This window comes from Chelmon rostratus, chromosome 4 (genome assembly GCF_017976325.1).
Source record: "Chelmon rostratus isolate fCheRos1 chromosome 4, fCheRos1.pri, whole genome shotgun sequence".
In the NCBI taxonomy this organism is placed as follows: domain Eukaryota; kingdom Metazoa; phylum Chordata; class Actinopteri; order Chaetodontiformes; family Chaetodontidae; genus Chelmon; species Chelmon rostratus.
In genome coordinates, this window is record NC_055661.1 from 19,088,811 (window position 1) to 19,114,033 (window position 25,223).

General features: G+C 41.5%; 2 protein-coding genes across 4 annotated transcripts in view; both read left to right on the plus strand.

The window, feature by feature from the left end:
• The window catches only part of agbl4 (AGBL carboxypeptidase 4), a 268,049-nt gene that overhangs the window by 189,843 nt on the left and 52,983 nt on the right, over positions 1–25,223 (plus strand). The window lies entirely within an intron of this gene.
• bend5 (BEN domain containing 5) lies at positions 5,310–15,248 on the plus strand. Of its 3 annotated transcripts, XM_041935472.1 has the most exons (7): positions 5,310–5,402; positions 5,526–5,584; positions 6,739–6,869; positions 7,888–8,365; positions 10,743–10,891; positions 13,811–14,024; positions 14,263–15,248. In XM_041935472.1, exons 3-7 carry the CDS (start codon positions 6,768–6,770, stop codon positions 14,457–14,459), a joined length of 1,140 nt encoding a protein of 379 aa, XP_041791406.1. In that variant the 5' UTR covers positions 5,310–5,402; positions 5,526–5,584; positions 6,739–6,767; the 3' UTR covers positions 14,460–15,248. The 3 variants fall into 3 exon arrangements, with proteins under 3 accessions (XP_041791406.1, XP_041791404.1, XP_041791407.1); XM_041935470.1 differs by having other exon boundaries at positions 5,372–5,584; XM_041935473.1 differs by lacking the exons at positions 5,310–5,402; positions 5,526–5,584 and adding an exon at positions 5,982–6,110.

Genomic DNA, 25,223 nt, shown 5'->3' on the forward strand with positions numbered 1-25,223 from the left:
AATCAGGAAATTCTCCACCTCATTATGCCACCCTGCTGTCCTGTGTGTGAGTGTGTGTGACTTTGCATTGACCTCTATTGGAGACCAAGGAATGACACTGATTTTGACAGGAAATCACAGTCAACAAGCCACTTAGAGCATTCAACAGTAAGGACGATCAGGAAGTGAGTTTTTGAGAAATGTAAGCCCTTGAGGATAAGTATAGATTCATGGGTGTTGATCAACAATCCTGTCAAACCTCTGCAGATATGGTCACTTCATTTATGGGACAGTAAAAATTGCACGTCATGAACCTTAATATCCTCCATGGCTGTCTCTCAGCTCAGTGAGAACACAGGGGGACTGTTGTCAGGGTTTGCGTCTCAGGCCATGCAGCAACCGATCGCCAGATTCGTCTTGACTGTTTTCTCCGCTACAGAACTAAATGTGTCTCAGCAGTGACAGATTGTGTTTCCTGCATCTTGATGGCAAAGGAGATGAATGACATGTGACTGACTTTTTGGATGGGTTGACTGTAGCAATGTGTGTGGCCAGATTACTAGCAGGTCGACGTGAAATTAGGCTGACATTAGTGGACATGATTGCAGACAAATACTGTTATTTTACCACATATTTAAATAGGTTTGGGTCAGCATTATTTTACTTTAAACAGATGAAAATGTGTTTGCATTTTGTTGACAGGAGTTTAGATTTGCTCGCTAAAATGAAATGCAGATTTGGATGTATGAATAAAAACATGAAATAGAATGAGGATACACGGGAAAAGCCTCTCTGGCATAACCACGTTTTATTGTACTTTGGAGAGTCACAGCTCTTTCAACAGAAATTAAAACAAGAGTAATAAAAGAGCAGCAAGTAATGGCAAAAAAAAAGAAACTAATAAGACGACTGCTGTGTTTTGATGTGCTTTCTCTGTAGCGGCAGCTGCGCCAACACTGTATTAAGCTCTGAATCAATCTTAACCTCCTCCAAGTGTACAGTAAGCTGCAGGAATGAATCTGTGGAGGGATTTGAGATCTGTGACCTTGACTATCCTTGACTAGTGTGTTTGTGTGTGTGGGCGGGGGTCTGTGTCTGGCTGGTTGGTGGTTAAGTAAAAGCCGCCAGTTGTCAAAGCACTTTGCCCCTCAACATGCCCCTGCCCTTCCCCTCCCTCCCATCTCATCCACCACCCCACCAGCAAGGGTTCCCCCACCCCGTAGCGAGGAGCGAGCTGCTGGTTGGCCTGGGTTTTATCTGCTATTATGTGTCAGATGCTGCGCACCTGTGAGCCTGGCTGCCCCTCTGCATGACGGGCGACCGTGGTCGCTCGTCCAATCCCAGTGGCTCCCTGCTGTCAGCCACAGCAGCAATAAGAAGTTCTCTGGCTGGCTCCGTCTCTGTCTGACAGCCGCCCTGGAGGAAAGAGTAAGAGAAGCAAAGGGAAAAGAAGGAAAAGGGGGGAGAAATACCATTAAGATGAGCTGTATTCCCACAGACCAAAGCCTGCCCACCAGCCATGTGCTGCAGCTCACCTGGCTGCCAGATAAGTGGAGATTAGAGGAGAGGAGACGGTGGAAAAGGTATTAGAGGCATAAGAAAAATTCTCTCTGAAACCTGGGGACAGCCTTGATACTTTTAGGATTTCTTGTGTCGTGTCTGACATTTGATGCTGATGCAGAAAGGGCACAGAGACAGACAGTCCACGCTGCTTTAACACAGATCTTAGTGCTTTTATATATTTTTCTTTGTTTGTTCCCTGTAGTCTATTGTTCCACTTGCTGTTGCCACTGTATGAATTACAGTTTTGTGAGTTCCCTATCTAGTTAGTGGAGAATAACAGTCTGGTGACACTGGCAAGATCAATACAGGGCCGCGGTAGGAGGTGGAGCGGCCCTAATGAACTGAATTGACTGTTGCTGAAATATGATCAGTATTTCTCTGGTGGTCATTATGTTCCTTATGAAGAAGATCAATGTCTCCTGGGTGGATCACTGAGTATACACAGCATGATGGCAGGGCCAGCGCTGATACCATTCTAAATACTTAATGAAGGATTTAAATAAGTTTTGCCTCTGTGAGTGTGTGTGTGCTCCATGTCTGTCTTTTTCCCGTCTTTCTCTTTCAGTCAAAGGTCTGTTTTCAGGCCCTGCGGCATTAGTAACTGATGTGCTTGTATGAGGCTGTGCTGTTCATTTCATGGGCTATCACTTTTTAAATTGGTGAATGCCTTCTTCATGGTTGATTAGTAATTCATGCGGAGCTAATTAAGAGGCATAATAAGAGAAAGACTGGTGAGATGCCTCCAACCAAAATAGGAAACCGGTTTTTAGCCTGGACTGTAAACAGTTGTGATTGATCGTGGTAGCGCGTTGCCCATAAAAGACGTTTACGCTACTCTGAATCTGTCATCTTGGAACCAGACGCCCATATCTTCACTTTGCTCCGTGCTTTCTTGATCTTAGAACATCTTTTCCACCCTGCCATGCCTGGCATCATCATTTTGCTGGGTCTGTCGTCTGTACGCTGCTGCTCAGGCTGGCGCTCGCCCCTGCCAACCATCATCACGCACACACCTGTACCAGCATCTGTCCATCCTGCAGATTGGCACAGGTGCTGCCTTTAGATTGGGTGTCATCGTGCCGTAATGTTAATGGACACACCTCGTACACATTTTTCACCCAAATTGCAAGACCCCCTTGTTCTCTTTTTCTCTCTATGTTTGTCACACACATTGACACACATCCACTTAGAAGCACGAAGGGGTCGTTTATTTTATGTGTTGTCTGTAAGTCAGTGGGAACTCTTTATGATTCCTGGCGCAACGCTGCAATGATGACGTGTGTACCCGCAGTCTAATTCCATCATCAGCGTCATTACTGCTATTATCCCGTGTCTCCCTTTAATGCAGGCTAATGGATGACCAATAAAGATAGATGAGCCTGGCAGTGTGGAGCTAATAGGCAGGACATGATGTCTGGCTTCTGTCCTGACTTGAGTCTTTACCCGATCAACTGCCCTCAGAGATAAAAACATAGCTAAAATATTATCTCAAGGTATTCCTTCAGCTTTAATGAATCACTGTATCTTCACCTAATTAGCATGCCGATAATCAACTCTGAGTGGATTCTGTATGCTTGAGAAACTATTTTCAAAAAGAGCTGATTGGATTTATTAAATAAATAGCAGCTGTGCTTTTAATTCTCCTAATGGTGAAAAAGTCAACACACAACAATGGGCACACAGAATTTAACTGATATTTACAGTGCTACAGTTTAATGCCGTTTGGGTATGGAAAGGTCATTTTAGACTTAACTTAAAGTGGCACCATCCCCTCTGTAATTACATGCATATAAATAAACATAACTGTGTGTGTGAGATAGCGTGAGAGAGAGAGACAGACCCTACTGTGACATGTCCAAATGCACGTAGGTAACTACGGATGCCGCAGTGACCAATCAGCCTTACTGTTCATATAGAAATATAGAAACTGTGCATGTGCACAAAACAGTGTGTCCATTCAAGCACTGCGGCCTTGTTGAAGCTGAACAAGAGAGTTCAGCAGTGCAGTGGAGCAATGTACCATGAAATAATTACCGTGAGGAAAAAAGGAGTACATGGGTTTAGTTTTGAGACTTTCTGTCTCAAAATAGTTCTCACAGAGTTTGCAAAGTGGTACCATTGAAACACAAGTTGTACCATACGAAAATTGTGATAGCAGTGGTATTACAGTCGGTTTTCTAAATTGTGCTATCAGGAATAACATGATGACAATACAAGACTTCCGCCTTTGGTGTCCCTCTTTAAGCTCTAGCTTGGAGAGGAAGTTGTTGTTAATTTTGATGAACTTGTCCAGGCCACAGGAATAACATCATGCAGGACTTTTAAATGGAGTGGTGCCCCCCTTAAAACAATGGCCACTTCAAAGAGAGAAAGCTCCAGAAACTGAGCAGCCTTATGTTGACAAGCCCAGCCTTGAGGACAGGAGAGCCATTGAACAGAAGCTTAGATTAGCAGTAATCCTCTGTTCGACTTGTTGGGAAGCTGCTCAAATCTCTTGTCTATCACTCTCACTCCTGTTATAGTTTGTGGAGCTCTGCCAAAGTATCAGTGCATAGATATATATGAAATGACCATGGCTCAGCCTGGAAAAAAATAACTCTTGTTATTCCTAACCTCTAAAATGTCATGTATTAAAAAATATTGCAGACTTTAACTTCTGTAGAAGTATATGAATGTTTAATTTGGACAGTACAACATACTGATTCTTAACAGAAAAGTGAAGCAAGCTAGTCTCCCCAGTCAATAGCATAGCTGGGAGATCTAACCACTCACTTGTATTGAAAACAGCCGAAAAGACTGCTCCAATAACTGAAATAAATGACTGCCATTCCGTTCTGAGAGTTATTGTCATCGCTTTGTTTGTTTGTTTTCAAATTCTCTTGTATACATCGAACAGACTCTGAGACCGATCACACAGCACAGTGAACAAACATCAAGGGGAAGCTGGCATTTGAAACAGGCCTAATCATAACTAACTAAATGCCTGAAACTATGAAACGAAATATCAGAGAAGAAAAATGCTCCATATAGTTCTGCATCAGTTACTTTTCAATTACAGCAGCCGAAGCAGAACGAAATTGTTAGTGTCATTTATCGACTGTGGTGCTCTCCATTAGAGTAACAACTGAGAGAAATCCATCCTGTTGTATAACCACCTGGCTGTCTAACAATAACAAAGAGTTCATTTCTGTCAGCTGGCCTTAAGTCTCTCTGCTGTGATACAAGGAACAGATGAGAAGCATACACCAGGAAAAACATGAAAGCACACAGAGTCCAGTGAAATCTGGCCAGGCAGGTACTCATCTTGGTGGCTTTTCTCACTGTAGTTCTCTGAAACAACTCCTTTAGAAGACAGAGTGAGAAGTAATGGATATCTAAATTAATACGGGTATTGACACAGAATGGCTGAAATACCCTGCCTAAACACTCAAAGCAATGCTTAAAATATAAAATATATGTTTGCCATATAAATGTAATTATTTTTTAAATATGTTGATGTTAGTATTGGTATTTTTGGAAATCTTCGTGGTTTACAGATTTTTCAAATCTGACAGAAATGAGAACACTTAATTGTCATCGTCTGTCAGCATGTTTGAATTACAGAAAGTTGTGTTTCACATGTTTCTGACACAAAACGATCAAATTTGAATACTTATGTAGGTGAACATCTCTAAACAGCACAGTTAATGTCATGTCTATTACTTATGCCTTGATGATCTACCCTGGTGATGTGGACCAGGCAAGAGTAGCCGAGCGCAGACACCATCCCCAACCCCCCTATGTGTATATTTTTTTTAATACTTTGTGAGGAAAAACTGTCAACCATATCCAAAGTGCAGGACCAAAGAGAAGTAAATAATGTATGCTTTTGTTAGATTCTTTGAAGACGATATGTGCTACGCGTTACCCGTTTCAAATGTCGAAGATTTCAGACCTCTGCACAAAACAGATTTTGATAATCAGAAGGTGTATCTGGTTCACAGAACAGAACAGAATGGCAGCGCAGGCCAGCCGTGCGAAGCACAGATCCTTGCCCTTGCAGGTAAGTTGCCCTCTTAACACATCGGCATTTCTATTTTTAAGGCTGCTTTTCTCCGTCTGACCAAGTACTGTTGATGTGCGCGAAACTCGGGAATGTGTCAAAGCAAGTCCTTTTGTCCGATCTGTCAAGACGTGATCAGCTGGAATCTGACACTGATAGCCACAACAACGTCCTCGGCTGTGGCTAGCTAGATATGCTAGTGAGATATGCTAAGATAAGTTTGGTAGGTAGCCATACCTTGTCGTCAATGCTTTACAGATTTTTACATCCCGAGTATCGTGTTCCAAGAGTTAGCTCTCTTGTTTCGACAGACTCGTGCTGGTTGTTTCGCTAAATACGTGGCATGCAATGTTAGCCAGTCGGTTGTTTACAACATGTAGCTAACGCTTGCTAGCTTCATGTGTATTCGTTCCGCGTTAGCATGTTAGCGCATAAGCGCTAGTTAACTGCGTGCAGACGCAGAGCTGTCACTACATTATTAACACATGTGACAACCTGTCGTTGACCTGCTATAATTTTTGAAAAGGTTTGTACATGTAATCGCGACGCTAGCCCGATAGCTTTGGTGGGTTGCGGTTAGCTTGTTAGCTGGCTTATCTGTTGGTTTGTGCCACAGAGGGGATGCGGTGCTGCAGTCATCGCCGTGTCTCATACATGAATGCAGACAACATAAAGCAGCCTCTCCGTCACTAACATGTAAACGTCATGGCTGTTTCATGACAGCGCATCATGTTAATGTGCTTAAGTGTACAAGTGCAATTATTTGCTTAACATTGGCTCCAGTTAGTTACAGTAATGTTTGTTCACGGTCGCTTTCTATGCTCGATCTTCAGCTACATCACTAATCCCCGAATGTGAGCTGTCTGGGCTGCAAGATCGCTCAAATCTAACTAACACCTTCGCAGTGGCAGTTACGCTAAAGCGTTGAATAGTCAGGGCGATTTGTATGGCAGTCCGCTGTTAAGCTTACATTTTAGTTCTAGGTTTATTGTGCTAAAGTTAGTTTGATCTAGCAGAATGGAAAGACAAAGCGCCCTCAGCCCGAGTTTGACAAATGGATGAATTCTGTAGCTACTCTGACGTTTTGTGAAAATTCCTGTAACTTTTTGGAAACTTTATTAGTTTCTTCCTGCTTCTATTTCTGCACTTCACAGATACAGTAGAGGAATTTGAAGACAGTATAATGCAAAAGAAGATGAAAATTCCCAAGATGTCCATCAAGAATTCAGGAAACTCTATTGAGAACAATTTTGGAGAGGAGAGAATGCCACTCAGGCATAAAAAGGTAGGCTCACCTACAACAGACAGTAGTTGTGTTATTTTGGAAAAAAAACGTGTGTGCATTTAAATGGGAAGCACTGGGTAATGGACTCTTCATCACCATACTCTGCTTATACTTACAGTGACAACACTATCATGACATACAATCACTTTGCCCTTTGGTTGTGTTCAAATGATACTTGTGATTGATTGTGCCATTAAGTTAATAGTCTGATTTTTATAACAACTTCAAATCATCTATGTGTTTACCTGTGGATATAACGTTTACTCTCAATAATTTATGATAACAACAACAAAATATTGTTAAAAAATTAAATTAAATTATGTGTTTTGACAGTCTTGTGATGTGTCACTGAGGTCTCAGAATATTTCTTTCGAATTGTAAAAAGTTTATATCAACACTGTGTAAGTGTGGGGATATGTGTCATGCTGATGTACACACAGCAGTAGTCTTATATTATGAATATATCTATTGATGACACGATGTCACATTTTCATAAACTTGGCTGACACCCAAAATCCCCCACGCTATTTTTACCATATGCTGGATTAACACAAATTCAGCACTCTGGACAGCTGCCCTTTCACAGACAAATCCTCTGAGCGGCTCATCAAAGAACTCAGTGACTCTTCTCCTCCCAGTTCCTGTTGAGATCCACACAGTCAAAACAAACTGTTTGCAGTCTGTCTGTCATGTCATTTTAGATTGATGTGTGTTGTCGTATTGAGATCCACACAGTCAAAACAAACTGCAGTCTGTCTGTTGCGTCATTTTTCGATTGTTGTGTGTTCTTTATATCTGTTCGGCCTTCTAAGTGTTGAATAGAATTACATTTGGTCACAAGTGCATTTTATTACTGATGCAGCAAACAGATTTGTTAAATTCTGTAAAATATTTTATCAGGACAAACACGTGGCTTGTTTTTATTCTGTTCATATTCTCAGCTCTCTAGTTTTTACAAATCAAACTTCATTTCATTGGCCGATTAGTTCCCTAAATTCACAGTTGTTATTTTCATCAGGCCCTGTCTCAGGACCATGGACGCCCCCTTTCCAACTCCTCCAAGAGCCTGGCAGCAGTAGTGGCTCGCCTGGAGAGAAATGCAGCTAGTTCCTGTGTGGAGGGCGAAGAGGACCTGGATGAGGACCGGTTGGCTGAGGAGGGAGAGGATGCAGATGACGAAGATGAAGATATGGAGGCAGAGCATCAGCAACATCATCACCAGCAGCAACAACAGCATTTGGAGGTGGACACGGATTGTGTATCTGGAGTAGCAGCAGCTGTGGTTCCTAGAGTCCTGTACGAGGAGCTGGTTCATAGCTACAGGCAACAGGAGGAGGAGATGAGGAGGCTGCAGCAGGAGCTGGAGAGAACCCGCAGGCAGCTGGTGCAGCAGGCCAAGAAGCTGAAGGAGTATGGCAGCTTGCTGACAGAAGTCAAAGAACTGAGGGACTTCAACAGGAGGCTGCAAGACGTCCTTCTCATGAGACTGGGCAGCGGTGAGGGACCAGGAGCACGCACACCAACACACAAACCACAGGGACCTATACCACAAAGTTTATTGGTAACCTTTAACCTGATCAGTCAGTTAAATGGATAGTTAGTGAAATATACACAGACAGTTAGATACATTACCACCAAAGTCAAATAAGTTGGCATTGAGAATGAAGACCTCTATAGCAGTAAAAATGTGATTCACATACTCTTCCTCTAAGAAAGTCCATCTTGGACAGATAGTGTGTGGACAGATTAGACTGTTTCTCTTTTTTAAGAACACTGAAAAACGCCAAACACGTTTTTTTGCAGTTAAGGCAGGAAAAACTCATAGGAAGATGCAACTGGAATATTCACTGTAAAAAATGTTTTTGTGATAAAGGCCCTTGAATTGATCTTGTCTTTTTAGTCTAGATGTAGATGCATGTGCATTCAGGACTGTCATTTAAATTCAGTGTCTTTCTGCTAAAATTTAGACACAATTTTTGAGGTTAGGTGCTTTAGTTTGGTTTGCTTCTTCAGTTGGCTGTGTGTGATGAGAGTGACTGTCGTGAAGCAGAAGAAAATATTGTGAGTTCAGACATCTCATATGATCTGTCATAGAACTGATTTAGAAAGAAATGAGTCCACCACCTGCTCACCCATTATAAATTGCTCTGTCAAGAGTTCACCACTGTGTTAAACAATTATTATAAATCATCATTCCATTTATAAAGGTAAACTTATTTACTGGTCTGCAATTTTATTATTTATTTATTTATTTTAGAGCTTGCAGATAAAGATCAGGCTGCGCAAATATTAGTATTATATTATTTGTAGAATTAGATTCAAGTGGTGACTGTGTAGGACTGTTTCCGACTTGTGTGATCCAATTTCCAATACATCCAGAGTTGTAAAGTCCAAAAGTCAAAACTTTATTGAAAAAAGATAAATGTAATCATTTTCAAAATTCAAAGCATGTTTTTATCTAACGTAATGTTATACTTCAGTTCATATTTGTTGGTGTTTATCTTTTCAGAAGCGTTTTCACTGTGGTCAAAAATACTGTCTGCTCTTCTGCTTACTGCACACACCTGTATTAAAGGGTCGGTCTAACTGCGATCTTAACACCACCGTACATTCATGTAACCACAATAACGAAAAAATCTATTTCAGCTTTAACTCTATTTTAGTAAATTTAAAAATTATATTGGATTAACCTGCTGCGTGCATGTGTTCTATGTTGACGAAACTGAGGAGTTATATTTTAAAGAAAGTTGATTTTATTAGAAAAATAAGATTTATTTTATTCATTTAATTTGATGAATAACTTTTTTTCAAATTGAGGATCTGGTTCGAGGACCTTTTTTTTGGGGTGATGACATAAAAAAATATGACAACAGACATTCGAAGCTTCATTCAGAAGCCTCTATAGACGCTTCAGATGTAAAATAATGACATTCATCACAGCCCTAATTACTGTATATGGATTTCAGTAGATCAGTTTTGTTAACGCATTGCAGTAAATCTGGTTATATCAGATTTAAATTGTATAACCCAGTTTCACATACACTGCATCAATATTCCCACAACAGCAATAGTTCCTTGTCTAGCCCAAGCTCTTTAAGAAGACTTGGATGTCAGGAAAAAAGAAGAAAACTTGGGGGAGGACATTTAAAGACAGAACTCGAGCCTTATACAGCTGAGGGTGCAATATAAGCAGTCGGGGGCAAAGTGAGATGAATGACATTATAGTCCATCAATATAATTCCAGTACTAAAGTAGTAAATACAATACAGGAAGTTGAATTAAAAGCACTGTTGTGTGATTAAAAGTGGTGTCATTACAGTGCGCAGCAGTGTCCAAACTCAAGCTTTGCCAGATGCTGGTGTTAACCTCAGGCCCCCTGTAGATCTGGACAGAGGCGCCTGGCTACTGGCGAGACCATCTAATGGACAGGCTAAAGATTAGAGCACCCTGGGGTGCTGTCAGCGGATGGAGTGCATTGACCGATATTAAAACTCATCAGCCACATTGGAGCTTAGCATGGCCAGCCACCAAGCCAGCTTAGGAACTGGGCTAAAATAACCGCCTGACTCGAGGTGCAGGGAGGCCTAGGCCCAAGGTGGGGAGCAAGCAGACAGGCAGGTGGGCACTGTTCTAGTGGTAAAGACCTGAAAACTCATGGTCACATGCTACCAGATACTATAGGGATTAAAGTGCAACTGGCTGTTTACAAATAGCATGTTGTCAAGTGTTATTGAACCCTGTTCCCTTTTAGTGTCATCTTCATTGACTTTGTATTATGAACAGCCTTTGACCCCACCTCAACTTGAGGTGCTGACAGATGTAGATTTGTTGCTTGTATCGCCGTAATGCTAAATGTCTGCTTCATATCTCCAGAGCCTATGCATGACAATGGCACTCAGACAATCAAGGCTGAAGTGGTTGAACCTATTGTTGAGGCCCAGGAGACATGCAGAGAAGAAGCCAACACCAGTTCCAGCTACTCACCCTCACCCAGAACAGTATACACCTGCAACGATGGGAGGGTAAGTCTCATTGGATTATGGGAAACTCGTTATTTTATCAGCTTTTTCTTATTCCTTCTACCAGGCATATGAATAGCACCATTATGACTGTTTTCTCTTATCTAGTCCTATTGCTTGGCTGTTTATCAGCTACCACCCTTTCTTGCGGTCTTTGTGATGTTCGCTGTCTGTTTTCATCTTCTTCATCTTGTTTGTCTTTATTTTGACATTTATTCTTCAAGGCAAAATCATTCATTCAAATGTAAACAAAACGGTACCCTCCAGCACTGAAAATTCAAAACACAGGACTGAAAGATGCCGTCACTCAACGACTGACTGACAAGCTTTTAACGTAGTCCAATGATGTTGTTAGAGGTTTGTTAGTAATTTTCAGGCAGTTCGCAGTAAAACAAGCCTGTGTGTTCAATAATGATCAGTTAAGAAACGCAGAAAATGCTCAGTTTTTATTTATATATCCACCTCTTCAGTTTTATATTTGAATATTCGGTGCAAGTAATTTATATGGTCAAATGTTACATTGCAGATTGGGACTTTCAGCCTTCATTTAAAAACTATTCCAGTGGCCTCTCTTAACCTTTGAGAGTCCTGAATCCTTTACTCCCCTCTCCTTTGTCCCTGGCTCTCTGACTGGGGGTGACCGTGAGAAGTAGCCTGATTTTGTAGGAAATGCTGTATTTCCTCTTAACACCCATGAACCCGGCAACATGCCGTCATAGTTGATCAGTCCTTTCCCCCTGGCTGCCCTACCCTAGCAGGTAAACAAGGTTGAGAAGATTATTATTGTTCCTGCAAGCCCAGCCAGCATCATCAGTGTTTATTGGCCTGTTAGGGTTCTCTACTCCCCCCACCGCTGTAACTCAACCAGCGTCCTGTCTCTGATGACAGGGGGGGAATTGGTACTACAAGCTCTGGGGCCTGCAGCCACTTCAAGCGTGAAGAACACTTGCAAATTAGAACTCTCCTACATCAGGGACCCCATATTAATTATTTGCACGAGAGGAATTTAAAGTGACTGACAGGTTAGCCCTAGTGAGAGCGTCGGGGGTTGGTGGGGGGGTTAGAAATGAAGGAGGAGAGATGGAGAGAGAGAGATAAAGGAGAGCAACGAGGAGGGAGGATGACAACAATCTTGTCTAACTTGAGGGCAGTAAAAAGCTTGTCGGCTGGCCGGGGGCCTGAAGCACATTAGCTGCATGGGGAAAAGCCTTTTGGATGCTAGCCTAAAGACTTTACAGTGATAAGAAAGGAGAGAAGGGAAAGAGAGTCACATATGCCCCCTGCTGCATTAGCACACCTAGAAGACCAGGGCAGTTGGCCTAGGCTGGCAATCGGCTTGGAGTGTTTGGTGCAGGCTTATGCAACGTGCAGCGGCAGTGTGTAGAGAGCTACAGGCTAAGTTCATAGTGGAGGTAATCCTGTCTACAAGCAGCCAGTGGCCTGAGCTTATTTATGTATCCTTGTTGGTGAAAGTGGTGCTGCTTGGGATTTGTAAAGTGGTCTAGAGTGGGAGCTGGTTAAGATGTTTTCTACCACGACAAGCTATGACCTGCCCTGTCCATTTAGATTTAGAGGCTTTTACACCCACATGGAGCATTGTAGGTTGGTGAAACTGGATTGGGATCCCATAGCTCTTAACACAAATGTCCCAGGCAAGTGGGTGGCCAGCAAAATCAAGCATAATCTTCTTAAAGTTTGTTTGCTGATTTGTTTTTCCTTAAGACATGTATTAAAGCACATTTTTTGTTCACAACTACAGATATACCGATCCACTTTTGTTGAATTCCAATCTGATTCTGATACCTGAATTTGGATGTCTGCAGGTACTGATGCTGATACCAGAACTGTTTTTTTTCATGAATAGTATAATTATTGTTGTTGTTGTTGGTATTTTGTGTCAGATTACATGAGGCTAAAACTGAAGTTTGGTGGTGAGAAGTTCTCTGTCAGTTGATGTTGATGGACTTTATTTGGGTTCACATGCAGTCAAAGTTTTCACCATCTGGAAAGCTTGTTTAGTGTTCATGTTGCCAAATTCATCCTTTAGTTTGTACTGAAATCTCAGTTTTGCTTTAGGAACCTTGTTTTTGATGTTGCGGTTTGTTGTCTTGAGACCAGCCTAGTCTGAAGGCTTTATGCTTCTTTTTCAGGCTTGGATTTATGTGAGGAGTGGCCCAGAATTTGGAGTTAGGATATTTCATGATTGTTTTGACTGGTATATTGCCATTTATGGAGAAACTGACATAGTGTGTAATGATGCTGACCCTGACCCCCTGTCTCAGCAAAGATGTCCCAGTTTCTGTACGCCAGGGAGCCTTGGAATTGTTCGTGGCATCCTCCAACCATTGTGGGGTGCTGTAGCATTGTGGCTTGTGATGTTTAAGGTGTAAGTTTAAAGTTACCGTAGTACAAATCCAAGATGTTTTCCCTTCTGAGGGAATGTCCACATGCTGTTGGAATGATGGCAGAACATTGTCCAGTTTGCAACTGTTATCGGCCCTATTATCACTGATACCTGATCCTGCTATTTGAGTCACTATCAGACTCATATCCAATATCCGTATCAGATTGGTGCAGGTGGTTTATGAAACAGTTTGGTAACTGTTATAGCACTTGTTCACAATAAAAGTATTTTTTTTTTCCTAGTGGATGAGACGGACAAATCAGTAGGTAGCACTGTTTGGAAGTCCTGCGTGAGCGAGCAAGTGCAGAGTAGATGCGACTGTCCCATGCAGAGTAGAGCATGGTGTACTTTTAAAGTGTCTGATCTAGTTCTGTTGTTTTCAAACTGAACTGATCATAGCCACAGTGCATGATACTTTTTGTTTTCTGTGGCACTGTGCAGATGACAACACTTACAAAATAGATTTAGCTACCAAAGACTGCAGACAGTTCTCAGTTTTATGCTTGTCTTCTCTGCAGGTACACCTCGGAGGAGGAATCTGGGTGGAGGAAGAGAAGTGGCACCAGCTGCAGCGAACCCAGGGAGACTCCAAGTTCACAAAGAACCTGGCTGTAATGATCTGGGGTACTGAAACTCTCAAGAACCGTAGTGTCACTGGAGTTGCCACCAAAAAGAAGAAAGATGCCCTGCCCAAACCTCCACTTTCGCCCAGCAAACTGAAAATCGTCAGAGGTAAGATAAACTTCAGATTTAAATCTGTAAAATCAAGACAGTGAAAGAGATGAATCCTTCCTCTGATGGGCCTTTTGTAAGCTGAGACAAGTTGGAAAGCATCAAGTTCATAAAAATGACTTTCTGTTTTCATGCAGCCTTTCAGCCATTGAATTATGTTCATTAGACACCAGAGAAAGATAAGATCAGCTATTTTAATTGGATGTAGTCTGACTGCTCACACTTGCTCCCTCCCCAGAGTGTCTGTACGACAGAGTGTCTCAAGAGACAGCCGACAGTGCAGAGATTACGCAGAGATTGTCCAAAGTGAACAAATACATTTGTGAAAAGATAATGGACATCAACAAGTCCATCAAGAATGAGGAGCGGCGGGAGTCCAAGCTGCTCATCAGACAAACAGTCAAGATGGAGAACTTCACCTACGATGGCATGTAGTGATCAACTGTTGCCACGCCAGCGCCTTCTGCCCCACCGTGGTCCACAGGATAGTGAGGGGACATGATATGGGTGGTTGGGGGATGTTTCAGGAGCAGTTGTTTTCCTTTGACACATTGGATTATTGGTTATTATGTGAAACGTTAAAACAAATAGATCCCTTCCCAGCTCCTTATAGAGCAACCATCACCGTCCTCAGTGCCCAGTTTCCTCATTGGCTGACAGACAGCTTTACCCACTAGTAAGACGTTGAACACATGTGAACTAGTTTGACATGAGCTGGTATGAGTGTTTTTATAAGCTTTAAACATGGGGATTGGTACAGAGACATGGTTTATTGATGTGTGTGCATTTATGTCAAAGGGAGAGATGAGGTTTTTGTTAAATTGGTTTATTGTTCTGTGTCAGAACATATTTTTGAGTCCTTAAACTTTTAAAAAGTAAAAGGTTATTTCCCTAGATAACGTCTTCTGATGCTATAGAGATGATGATGCTAGCTTGCATTAGAGCTTAGTCGTGTGAATGGTTGGATATTTTGGTGACTAACCAATAACTGCTGAGTGTTTGCTGTCGGTACGTACTGCATAGAATGGGACATCAGGGTCTCAGGTGCAAAAGTCTTAATTGGTAACAGCCATATTGCATTTTGCAGTAGAGATTCAGAGATTCTGTCGCTCCAAGAGATTAATTCTCCACCTTAACTGTAGGCCAATGACAACACATCTCTTTATTAAGAAGAGAGCTTACAGAGGTTAAATGTGAAGTTTGACTCTAACGTAGAGTCTGTAGAGTGCTATATCTGTTTTTTTTTTTTTTTTGTGTTGACCTTTAAGTTCTGAGCATTTGCCATCAATGTGAGGGCACAAGGAAAGGTTTCGATGGGATACTCCTGTGTTACTCTTAATCAAACGTGTCACTTTTAGACAATTTGACTGTTTAATGAGTTCTAGTGGTACAGGCACATTGTTGCCTAGAAAGGCCTTAAATGGATTTGGCAATCACCAGGGACTGGTACGCCCCTGGGTTTTCTAGTAGGCAGTGATTGTAAATGTATAGTAAGCTGAAGTGATGAAGCTTCACCTGCACTTTGCTGTGAGAATGTAAGAGGTGGTAAACGGTACTATTTTCTGTGTGATTCACGCCATTAAGGTGAGCTGAGCTGGGCTTTTGGCTATCCCCCCTCCTGTATTTAAAACATGCTGCGCTGCACAGGACAATGTGGGGAGGAAAATCAGGGCACAGCTCTGCACGGTTCAGGTCATCTTCTTGTGGAAGCAGTATTAGCTGTGGGTAAAGCTGTCTGAAACACTATTGTACTGTTGAAGTTGTCTGGGCCTGCTGAACCCCATAATAACCCCCTCTTTTTTAAGCCAAGCCACAAAGTAAGGTTGCTCCAGTGACAGTTTCCTCTGAGGTATGCCATCAGAACTTTAAAAAATGTCCTCTTTTTCTTGTATGATTTTTTAAAAATGTTTTTTTTCTCTCTGGTTGTTTTATTGTTTTGATCCAAAATGGTTTGTGTGGCTATCTGCAGACTGGAACTAAATGCTGCAGATTGAAATCTCAACTGTGACCTAGCTGTGGCTAACTGTGAATCTGCTGCAGAGCTGCCCATCAAGCCTCTCTCCTCTTCACACTCTAGATTTTCGTTTGTCAGTTGGTTTATTTCTCTCTATCATTTTGTCTGTCTTGGGTTTTTTTATTTTATTTTATTTTTTTCAAAAGTTCAGATCAGCCTTTTGTTAAGCTACCGTATGTTTTGGAGATATTTTAGTGTACAAAGAACATCTTTTTATTTTTTTCCACCAAACATGGATATTTCAGTTTCTATTCATGTTACATGTTACAGTTTTAAAGGTTTGGTCAAGTTTTGGTTTATCTAATTGATGTTGTAATTCCATGTTACCTGACAATTTCTTGTGTTTCTTTCTACACTTTTCTTTCATTTTTTTCATATAAATTGTTGGCTTTAAGCTTGATGTTGTATCCAAATGTAGATCAGCAGAATCTACAAACAAATGAAAAAATGATCTCCCTTTCTTAGCCAAATGATCTCTGTGGAACAAGAGAGACAAGGCTTTCCTTAACATCAGACTTCGACAGAGCCCATAGATTATACTACATTCACAATGTGATATTTAAAAAACCTCACTTAGAGTCTACCTTCTAATGATCTGCCACAGTAAGATTAGAATCTGTATTGTTAAACCGTTGTACTCTTAGACATTGAGATACAGTAGTTAGATTGACACAAATCATTTACATTGAAAGCACTTTAAACTTCTGGGCAATTTCTTCAATCTTAAAGAAATGTATTTGTCGTATTCGTCCTTTTTTTTAAATGTCTTTTTAGATTAAGGCCTAGCAATCATTGTATTGTCATGAAGCACCTTAAGATATTTTGATTTATTGTTTTTCTTATGGCAAGAATGAGTTATGGGATATGATTTAATTTTATCTGTCAGATATGCCCCTGACATGCCAGTGCTCCAAAACAAGCGTGATAGATTTTTATACTTCTAGCTACTTGGAAGTAGTTCTACTGCGACTACTTCTGAATACTTAAATCTTTGAAGATTCATTCAGAGTCATTAGAAAACCAGATTTTTGTTTAGTTTTAGTAAGTTACGCTATGTTGAAACTGGATTCTTTAACTCCGCCATGGCCTCTGGAACAATAGATGGTTTACTTGGCAAATTGACAAGCAAAAGTCAGCACCTCGGCTGTCAAGGCCCAAAACATGATTCACCAGTCTAAAGGTATTTACCTATGAAATGTGCAAGCTGACTGGCATATGTGCTCTAATTTAGATGCTGGTTATGTATAGATATGACATATTTTGATTTAATTGTGTGTTTTTACAAGTGAGTGGTAATTGTAAGCCAAAGCATCGAAGGCCTAGATCAAGCTAAAGAAGGGGGATGCTGACTGAGGAATCAGCAGGGTTTGCACAAAAAGAAAATGGCCCATGCCAAGATAATAGAGCTTAGTGAATCTTAAGCCACCAAAATAATGATGTGTTATTGATCTTTTTTTTTTAATTCCTAAAAATATCCCTTTTTCAGCTTTTGTTCTCCCTGTACAAAGCAACATGTGAGGTTTACGTGCACTTGCACGTATTTAAAATATGTGCGACTTAAAAGAGAGAAAAGATTTCTGCTGTTCAAAGCAACCATGCTGAAATTCTGACACATTGTCGTGTATTGTGTTTGTGTTTGTTTCTTTGTTGTTTGATGCCAAAAGGGGGTGTGGTTAAAATAATGCTTTAAGATGGAGCATTACTAGAGCTATTACATCATCTGAAATGTTAACTTGTTTTCAAAGGCTGGTTTCCTGGAGCGCGATTAAGCCTAATCCTTTAACTAAAACCATCTTTAGTGGATGAAAGCTGTATGGAAGTACTGTATGTTTTTAACCCAGATTTGGCTTAATCTGTGATAGCAAGGCCAATCTCTATCAGAAGTACCAAGTCACTTGCAGAGGAGCAGTTTGGGTTTTAGCAGCATAGTAGTAAGATGCACCAATATGTAACCTGGCAGAGTCGTTAATGGATGATATAGGCTAGTTTTGGCTCTGTAACACAACACCAGACGTTCCAGTACTCTCACTGTCACACTCAAGTAGCGATAGGGACAAAATGTAACCTCGCTGACTCTGTGATCCTCTTCCTGTGCCACCTCTGGTTCCTTACTCTCCTGACATTTCTATGGGCTGGATTTAAGGATGCAAATGTATCAAGATAATAGCAAAGCTTGTCCTCCTCGCTTGGTGTTTTGGCTTATGTTGTGAACACCTGTCAAAAGTTTCAGAACTGCAGGAGCTTTATGCTGCTGTTTTGACAGTTTGATTGGGGAAAAAGAGATCAGTCCCAGCTTCACTGAGTGGAACAAGATAAATGGCTCCATCTAGCAGTTTTCACAACTAAGTGTACACAAAACACATTACTGTTTGAGCCTCAGATACAATGTCAAACTTATTTCAAATAAGAAAAAAAACGGGAGGAACACATTGTTAGGCCTATATTTTTCTTAAGGTATCAGTAACTTTGTATACGATCCACAAACCGGTTCTACTTCATCTAACTTCACCGTCCTACCTCATTGTTGCTCTGGTGTTTGTTTGTCAGTGACTGTAAACTATGTGTGTATATTAAAAAAAATCTATAGGAAAGGTATACCTGGTTACTCTCAACATGTACAGCATATAAAACTTGTAAAACACCTCAGTACACAATATCATTCTTAGGAGAAATCAGTTTTATTACCTGCTTAAAGATGCTGCTTTAAAGGGGTGTCTGCGTGAGGGGTCGTCTCTGAATATATACATTATCTTCGCTCTTTGCTATGTCGTGCAGTTGATCAGTGGTTGTGTTCTGTCTCTGTATTGCATTCTGAGATTTTTACTGGTTGACGGTGCTACCAGCAAACAGTTCAAAAACTGATCTGTCTATCGGACCTCAAATGGTGCTGTTTTTCTATGTTTTTATCCTCATACAGCTATGTTTTATTCAGGTGTGTCCACCGCCACTATCCCCCTCAGCTAATCAAATTGTAAGCCAAAATATTTCACAAAACGATAACCCTGCTATTACTGTATCAACTTACATGCTATCCATCCAAATATTGTAGATAGTGATTATATCCTCAGCTGTGAGTTTAAGAAGTACCTCAGAACTTGCTGATTTTCAATGGATGCATCTGCTTCTAGCACCTGTTGTCTACCAATATTACATTGTCGCAGTGTATTTTCAGAAATATGCATTTTTACTGGATAGATCAGGTTTCACTATGTATAGTACATGATTATCAGATCACACTCAGATGACCAATAAATTTAAAGGATACCACTGTTCACTGGTTGCATGCCAGATTGTCATAAAGGAAATCTCAGTTGGACTGGACAGTGTGTGTTACGGTAGAAGAGGTCCTCAGCAAAACCATGTTCTGTTTGGCTCAAAGTTAAGTCCAGCTCGTTTTAGAGAAGCGGGATTCCATTGGTAGTTGTCTTTATGGTGGAAAATATCAATTAGAAGTGATAATGGGAATGTACAAGCTAGAGCCCTGTCCATAAGATGGACCATGGAGATGGAGAGTCTTCATGGTGCATTCATGGACACTGTTTTTTGGGGAGTTTCGTCCTGTTAGTGTTGGATTTTATCTATCATCACTGCTTCAATCTGTGACTCCCTGTTGTATCATCTTTGTCCCTTACTGTTGTTTAAACAATTCAAATGTAAATTTCAGTGTTAAAAATATGAATTTAGTGTAGCAGTTTGTTCATGATTGACTTACTGTGGGCTTAAGTCGTTTACAGCAGCAATCAGTGTCTGGACTTGGCTTAATTATACAAAAAGGGCATTCTATTTTCTTTCACCCTGTGCAGTGACACCAATGGAATCTTTCCTCTGCCAAAGTGTTTGAAGTATGTTGAGTTTCTTTTGAGGTGGTTTGCTCTACCTGTCAGTATGTATATATCTGTGTTTGTTTTTTTACTCTGAACATGAGCTGGGGAGCTCCTCTCTACTGTGAGCAGTGTGTGTTCAAATACACAGCGGTTGGTTTCATGGAAGCACTTAAGCCATTCGTTGGACTGTTTCATAATGGTTCAATTTTAAGCTTTGCTCGGGTCCAGGGAATTGACCCAGAGAGTTTTGTGTGTAATTGAATTCCTATGCAGGTGTGGAGTTGTAATCACCTGGTACCACATCACTGTTGGGTGGAGGGCCAACCAGGGAGAGATAACTGGTGAGAGTTGAAACCTTTGAATGTGTCTGCAAAGTCTTGAGATAGAGTCAAAGGGGACAATGGCGACATGACAAATCCGTACATAACTATTAAACTGAGCTGTACAGGGCTGCTTGGGTGTATACCTGTCTGTAGTAGTTGTAACTGCATTGCAATGATCATTAGGGAAAGACAGGGTTATTACTGTGTGGAGTATTTGCAGTTGGTATGATAATGTGAAAAGAATTTCAAGACCTTTGCAGTAAACACTCCCTCACCCTACTTCAGCCTACCAGAGGCAACCCTACATTTACAGAAGATGTAAAGTATATGCGATAGAGAGTGTAAATGTCTTAGCTAAACCGGCCACACCTCTGCTATGCGAGCAACTCTTTGACGCTTAGCATCCTGTTCTGTGTTTTCTCTTGCTGCATTCAGGAACACCTGTTTAATGTATAGATAAACAGAAATAAATCCAGACTTTTATTCTATCAGCACAAACCTCTTGTTGTCTTTTTTTTTGTCTTTCCTGCTTCGTGTCCTTGTGTCAAAGAAGAAATAAACAACATAAAACTCATGTTGGAAAGTAAACACTAAGGTAAAAACTATGTAATACTGTTTTTTGTGCAGTGCTGATGATGCCTCTGCCTCCACCGTACAATATTTGTGTTGTGTTGCGTGTCAGAAAGTTCAGAGATACCAATCTTCTCATCTATTGTCCAACTATTGCTTTAATTGCACTACCTGCATCAAAGGAATTCCAGAACAAACCAAGAGAGTTTCAATCACATTTTCTGCCACTACATTGACAAATCAGTGTGACTTTGCCCTAATTGTTCACTGTCAAGACACATTTTCTAAAGTTACAGGGGGGCTCTGAGTGAGTATAGTAACTTCATTTCCACACATAGTATTTTCACCTCAATCTGTGTATTTTAAAACCACAAAATCGGGGTTCAATCTGGTCAACCGCTTCAAGCGCAAACCTGCCTCAACCCTCCTAAAGTGCTATTTTTACACTGGGATACCGTTTAACTAATGTCAAAAGAGTTTTTATTTTCAAATTGACGGCCATGTGTGCTGAATGGATTTCAGAAAACCTTAATGGCCTCTCAGCTAATGCAAATTTCTCAGCGCACAGCGACTCAGTAAACTTTTAATTTAAATGCAAAGATTAAAATTAGAGTTTCAGATTGGCATACAATGGTTGCAATTTACTTTTAAAACGTCTCACCCAGGAGTCTGACACTGTGAAGACAGACAGATTTCCAGACAGACACAGGAAGATGAGCTCCGGTGTTATTTCTCTGACAACTCATTCTGCGTGTGGCTGTGTAAGCTCTTAGTGCCTTTTCACGCCACATTTGACTCCAGCCTTCCATCATTTTCACAGCCTCTGTAGTCAACTTCTGTCACCATAAAGATCAGTCCGCCTCTCCCCCACATCTCTGATGCACTGACTGTAGATTTGTGTTTCAAGATGGGTGTGTTTTGGAGTGCGTGTGTGTGCATCTGCAGAGAAGGTGTGGGATTAACGGGCAGATTGTTCTCAATGTCAGCCACAAGACAACAGGATTGCAGAGACCAGCAGTTAACTGTACTGTCCTCGTTCGTTCAGTTCCCGCGCTGCTGGCCTGCCCCTGTGCCACACAACATGCCGATGATTGGCAACGCTGTATCTCACATGTCTCATGTCCAAACCATATTGCAGTATCAACTCAGCTGCATGAGAGCAAGAAAACAGAAATGGGGTGTTGATATGTCAGATTGCTTTTAAGATGGCTTGTTTGGAGAGGTTCGAATCTAAAATGAGCCCCATCATTGAACGCTGGATTTGGTTGAGTCCACATTGGAAACTGATAGGAAGTGGTCTCTGTGAAGGCCATTTCCTCACTCTTATGAATTGACTGAGCTCTACTCACTCCCTCATCCTCTCCTCTGTCTGGCACACTGATGCATTTCCATATATTACTGCCTCTGTAAGCAAGTGTGTCATGCGCCCAGGCTTTTCCTACAGCCCAAGGGGACTTCTCAATGTCATTATCGCTAAAGCCTGCCACATGCCTGTAATGTATTGCCGCCTGGCTTTATTGGCAGCGCAATGATTCAGTGTTGGTGATGATGGATTAGTGCCGGCTGGGTCGAGCTGGGCTGGGCTGAGCTGGTCCAGACTGGGCTGAGCTCTGCAGCCTCGCTGTCTGTCGCATAAACACTGTGTCCTCCACACGCACTGCAGTACAGACTGGGACATATAGTATTTATGTCACACGCACACAACCTAATGAAAAGGGTCATTTCAGTGCTTTCACCTCGCTTCCTGGAATATTGATTCATCTTGTCCACCTTTTGCTTTTCATGCAGACACGGTTCGCGCAGCAGCGTCGCATAATAGGTGGCAGTAATGCATTCTGTTTATGACATTGTTACTGTTTTGAATGTGAAAATATAACAGCTTTTGTTGCCTCCTGGAAAGGGAAGTTCAGAGAGGGTGCACAGGGTGCATGTGTTGCCGCGGCGTAACAAGGTCTGATGAATCCAGGAGCATATACGCACACATAGACGGTTTAGAGGAAGGACACACAGTGGCATGTTTTATTACTGAATATGAACCACACTCCATATAACACAGCCACCCAGGCTGAACTAAACTAAACGGCACGCTGGCCACCAACTAAAAGACTAAACTCAACACTCAGCTCTTGATTGCAGGCTTTTCAGCCTCTTGCTCCTCCCTGTCACAGTGATTCCAGCCTCACTGCAGGGGAATAAGTGGACATTAGTCTTAATTTCTTACTGCTTGCGGCAGCAACTGGCCGCCGTCACCGCTGCTGTTAACCTCTCATGTCCTAAGAGACACAAGGAGCACACTGTGTCTCACTGCAAGGCATGTTGGTTTAGGTTATTTGTTCGCAGGAGTGTAACACACATATGTATGTGTCAGGTATTAAATTTAAAGATATTCAGCATCGAATGCAAAAGCATGAATGGGTTAAACAACATTCACAGGGCTGTTCATCGGTTTGTCTGTGCTCTTGGGAAATGTTTTGTCTAGTTTGCTCGTCAGTGAATGATACGATACATTGACTTTGTCTCAATTTGAGCCACGCAGACTTTTGCTCATCCTGCAGTATTTCTCCCTAAAAGGCACAGAAAGCTTTTTCATTACTGTAAATAATTAGAAAGTAATAAAAGACTCGCGCTTATACTCGTTTAATTGAATCTCATTCATGCTGTTAGTCTGATTGTACGTGTAGTACTTTATTGTCTAATTTCTTTAGAGATTTGTTTTCCATTTTAAGCAGTTCCACATAATCTACACAGCGTTCATTTACAGCATGGAGCACACATCTGTATGCAACATATGCAAGAAGTGCGTTCATTACATTGTCTCTGTTGCCAGTAATGAGTCATACATTATCTCTTCCCATATTCCCATCTATGCTGCTATGTTTGTCTGAAAAGCGACTGCAGGGTTAACAGACAATAAGTCGATACTGATGAATTCTGCTTTTGGTCTCCAAAGCCACAAATACACATGAATCAGCTCTCTACCAATCAAACTCACTCTGGCTCTTCTTCCCATGCTCCTTACATATCTTCATCGAGCCGTACCCATCCAGCTGCATGTCCCTGTATTGTCAGTTAACGGTATGCGCGATAAGATATGCTGGTAAGTCTTGGTTGCAGCTGTTAAATTTCTCTCCGCTGCCAGCGTTATTCAGATGTCCTTATCATTTTTAAGAAGCTTATTTGGCTGCTTCGATGATAAAAGCTGGTAAAGTTTGGAATCCATCAGCCCCTCCGGTAAGTGGATGCAAAACTGAGCTCACCCGAGATACACACACACATGCACACCTACGTAACGTGTGTATGCGCACACACATATGCGCATACTTAAGCACAGAGCTTCCAAATGGCCTCTATTAATGCAGATGGCTCTCCCAATTAACAAGATTCAAAGCGATGATGAATTTTTCATTCTCTGAACATTTAAGCTAATTATGGCCCAAATGAAGCAGGTTCCAGTGAATCACCATGGCAGGGGCTGCCAATGGCAGCCAATGTCACTGTCACAGTGCCACGCTGCACCACCACCCTAATCACTACAGCTGCTTAATATTCAACTCCCACCGCTCACCCGTCGCCTCTCTCCTTCCTGACTCACCTCTCCTCTCCTCACATATCCTCTCTTCTTTTCTCCTCCCTCCTCTCATCTTGCTTCTCGTTCCCCTCCTCTTGCAACTTTAACCTCTGTCCTTTCTCCGCCGTCCTGCGTCCCCTTTCTCCTTCTCACGGTCTCTCCCCCTCAGTGCTCCTCTCTCACCATAGATGTGTTGTTTAAAATGGAAATCAACTAATTGCGCTAATAGCATTTTAATGATAATTTAATGTAGCAAATAAAGCTTGTTACAAGCTAAGCAATTTTGTTGGATTTCAAGGACAATCAATCTGTGTCCGATACAATCTGCTCACCTCCTTGATGATGGGAGAGGGATGGCGGCAGCGTGTTTTTACTTGTGCAAGCTACAGATCTAACTACATTCATGTCAGCATCTATAGATCCACAAAAATAAGCAGAACTAGTGGGAAAACCTCTTTGCTGCAAACATTCAAATTACTATTCATGCCATATGTTTTTAGACCAGAGGTTTTCAAAATCTGACACTGTGAATTTCACTATGACGTTTATTCACGATGGACATCGGAGTTAATGATATTCCCAGGAAGTCTCACTAACTGTATCAAGTCTGCGTTTGATTGACTTATAACTCAGAGGAGGAGCACTAATTTTGACGCAAATTGCGGAACACGTCTTCCCCTCTGAATTCACTGAATCTTAATCTTCACATTTTCTGGAAAGCCAGCATGTCTGGCACTAGAAACAGTGCATGCAGCTCAAGATAACTTCGACATACAGTATAGGCCCCAGGGGCCTTTTTATATTCCTGATGTACTTTTTCTCAACAGTTCTGTAGTTTAACATTATCCCTTTCAATCATGTGGTCTGTTCTGAAACAAACTTTATGCCCAGTGGTCGCTC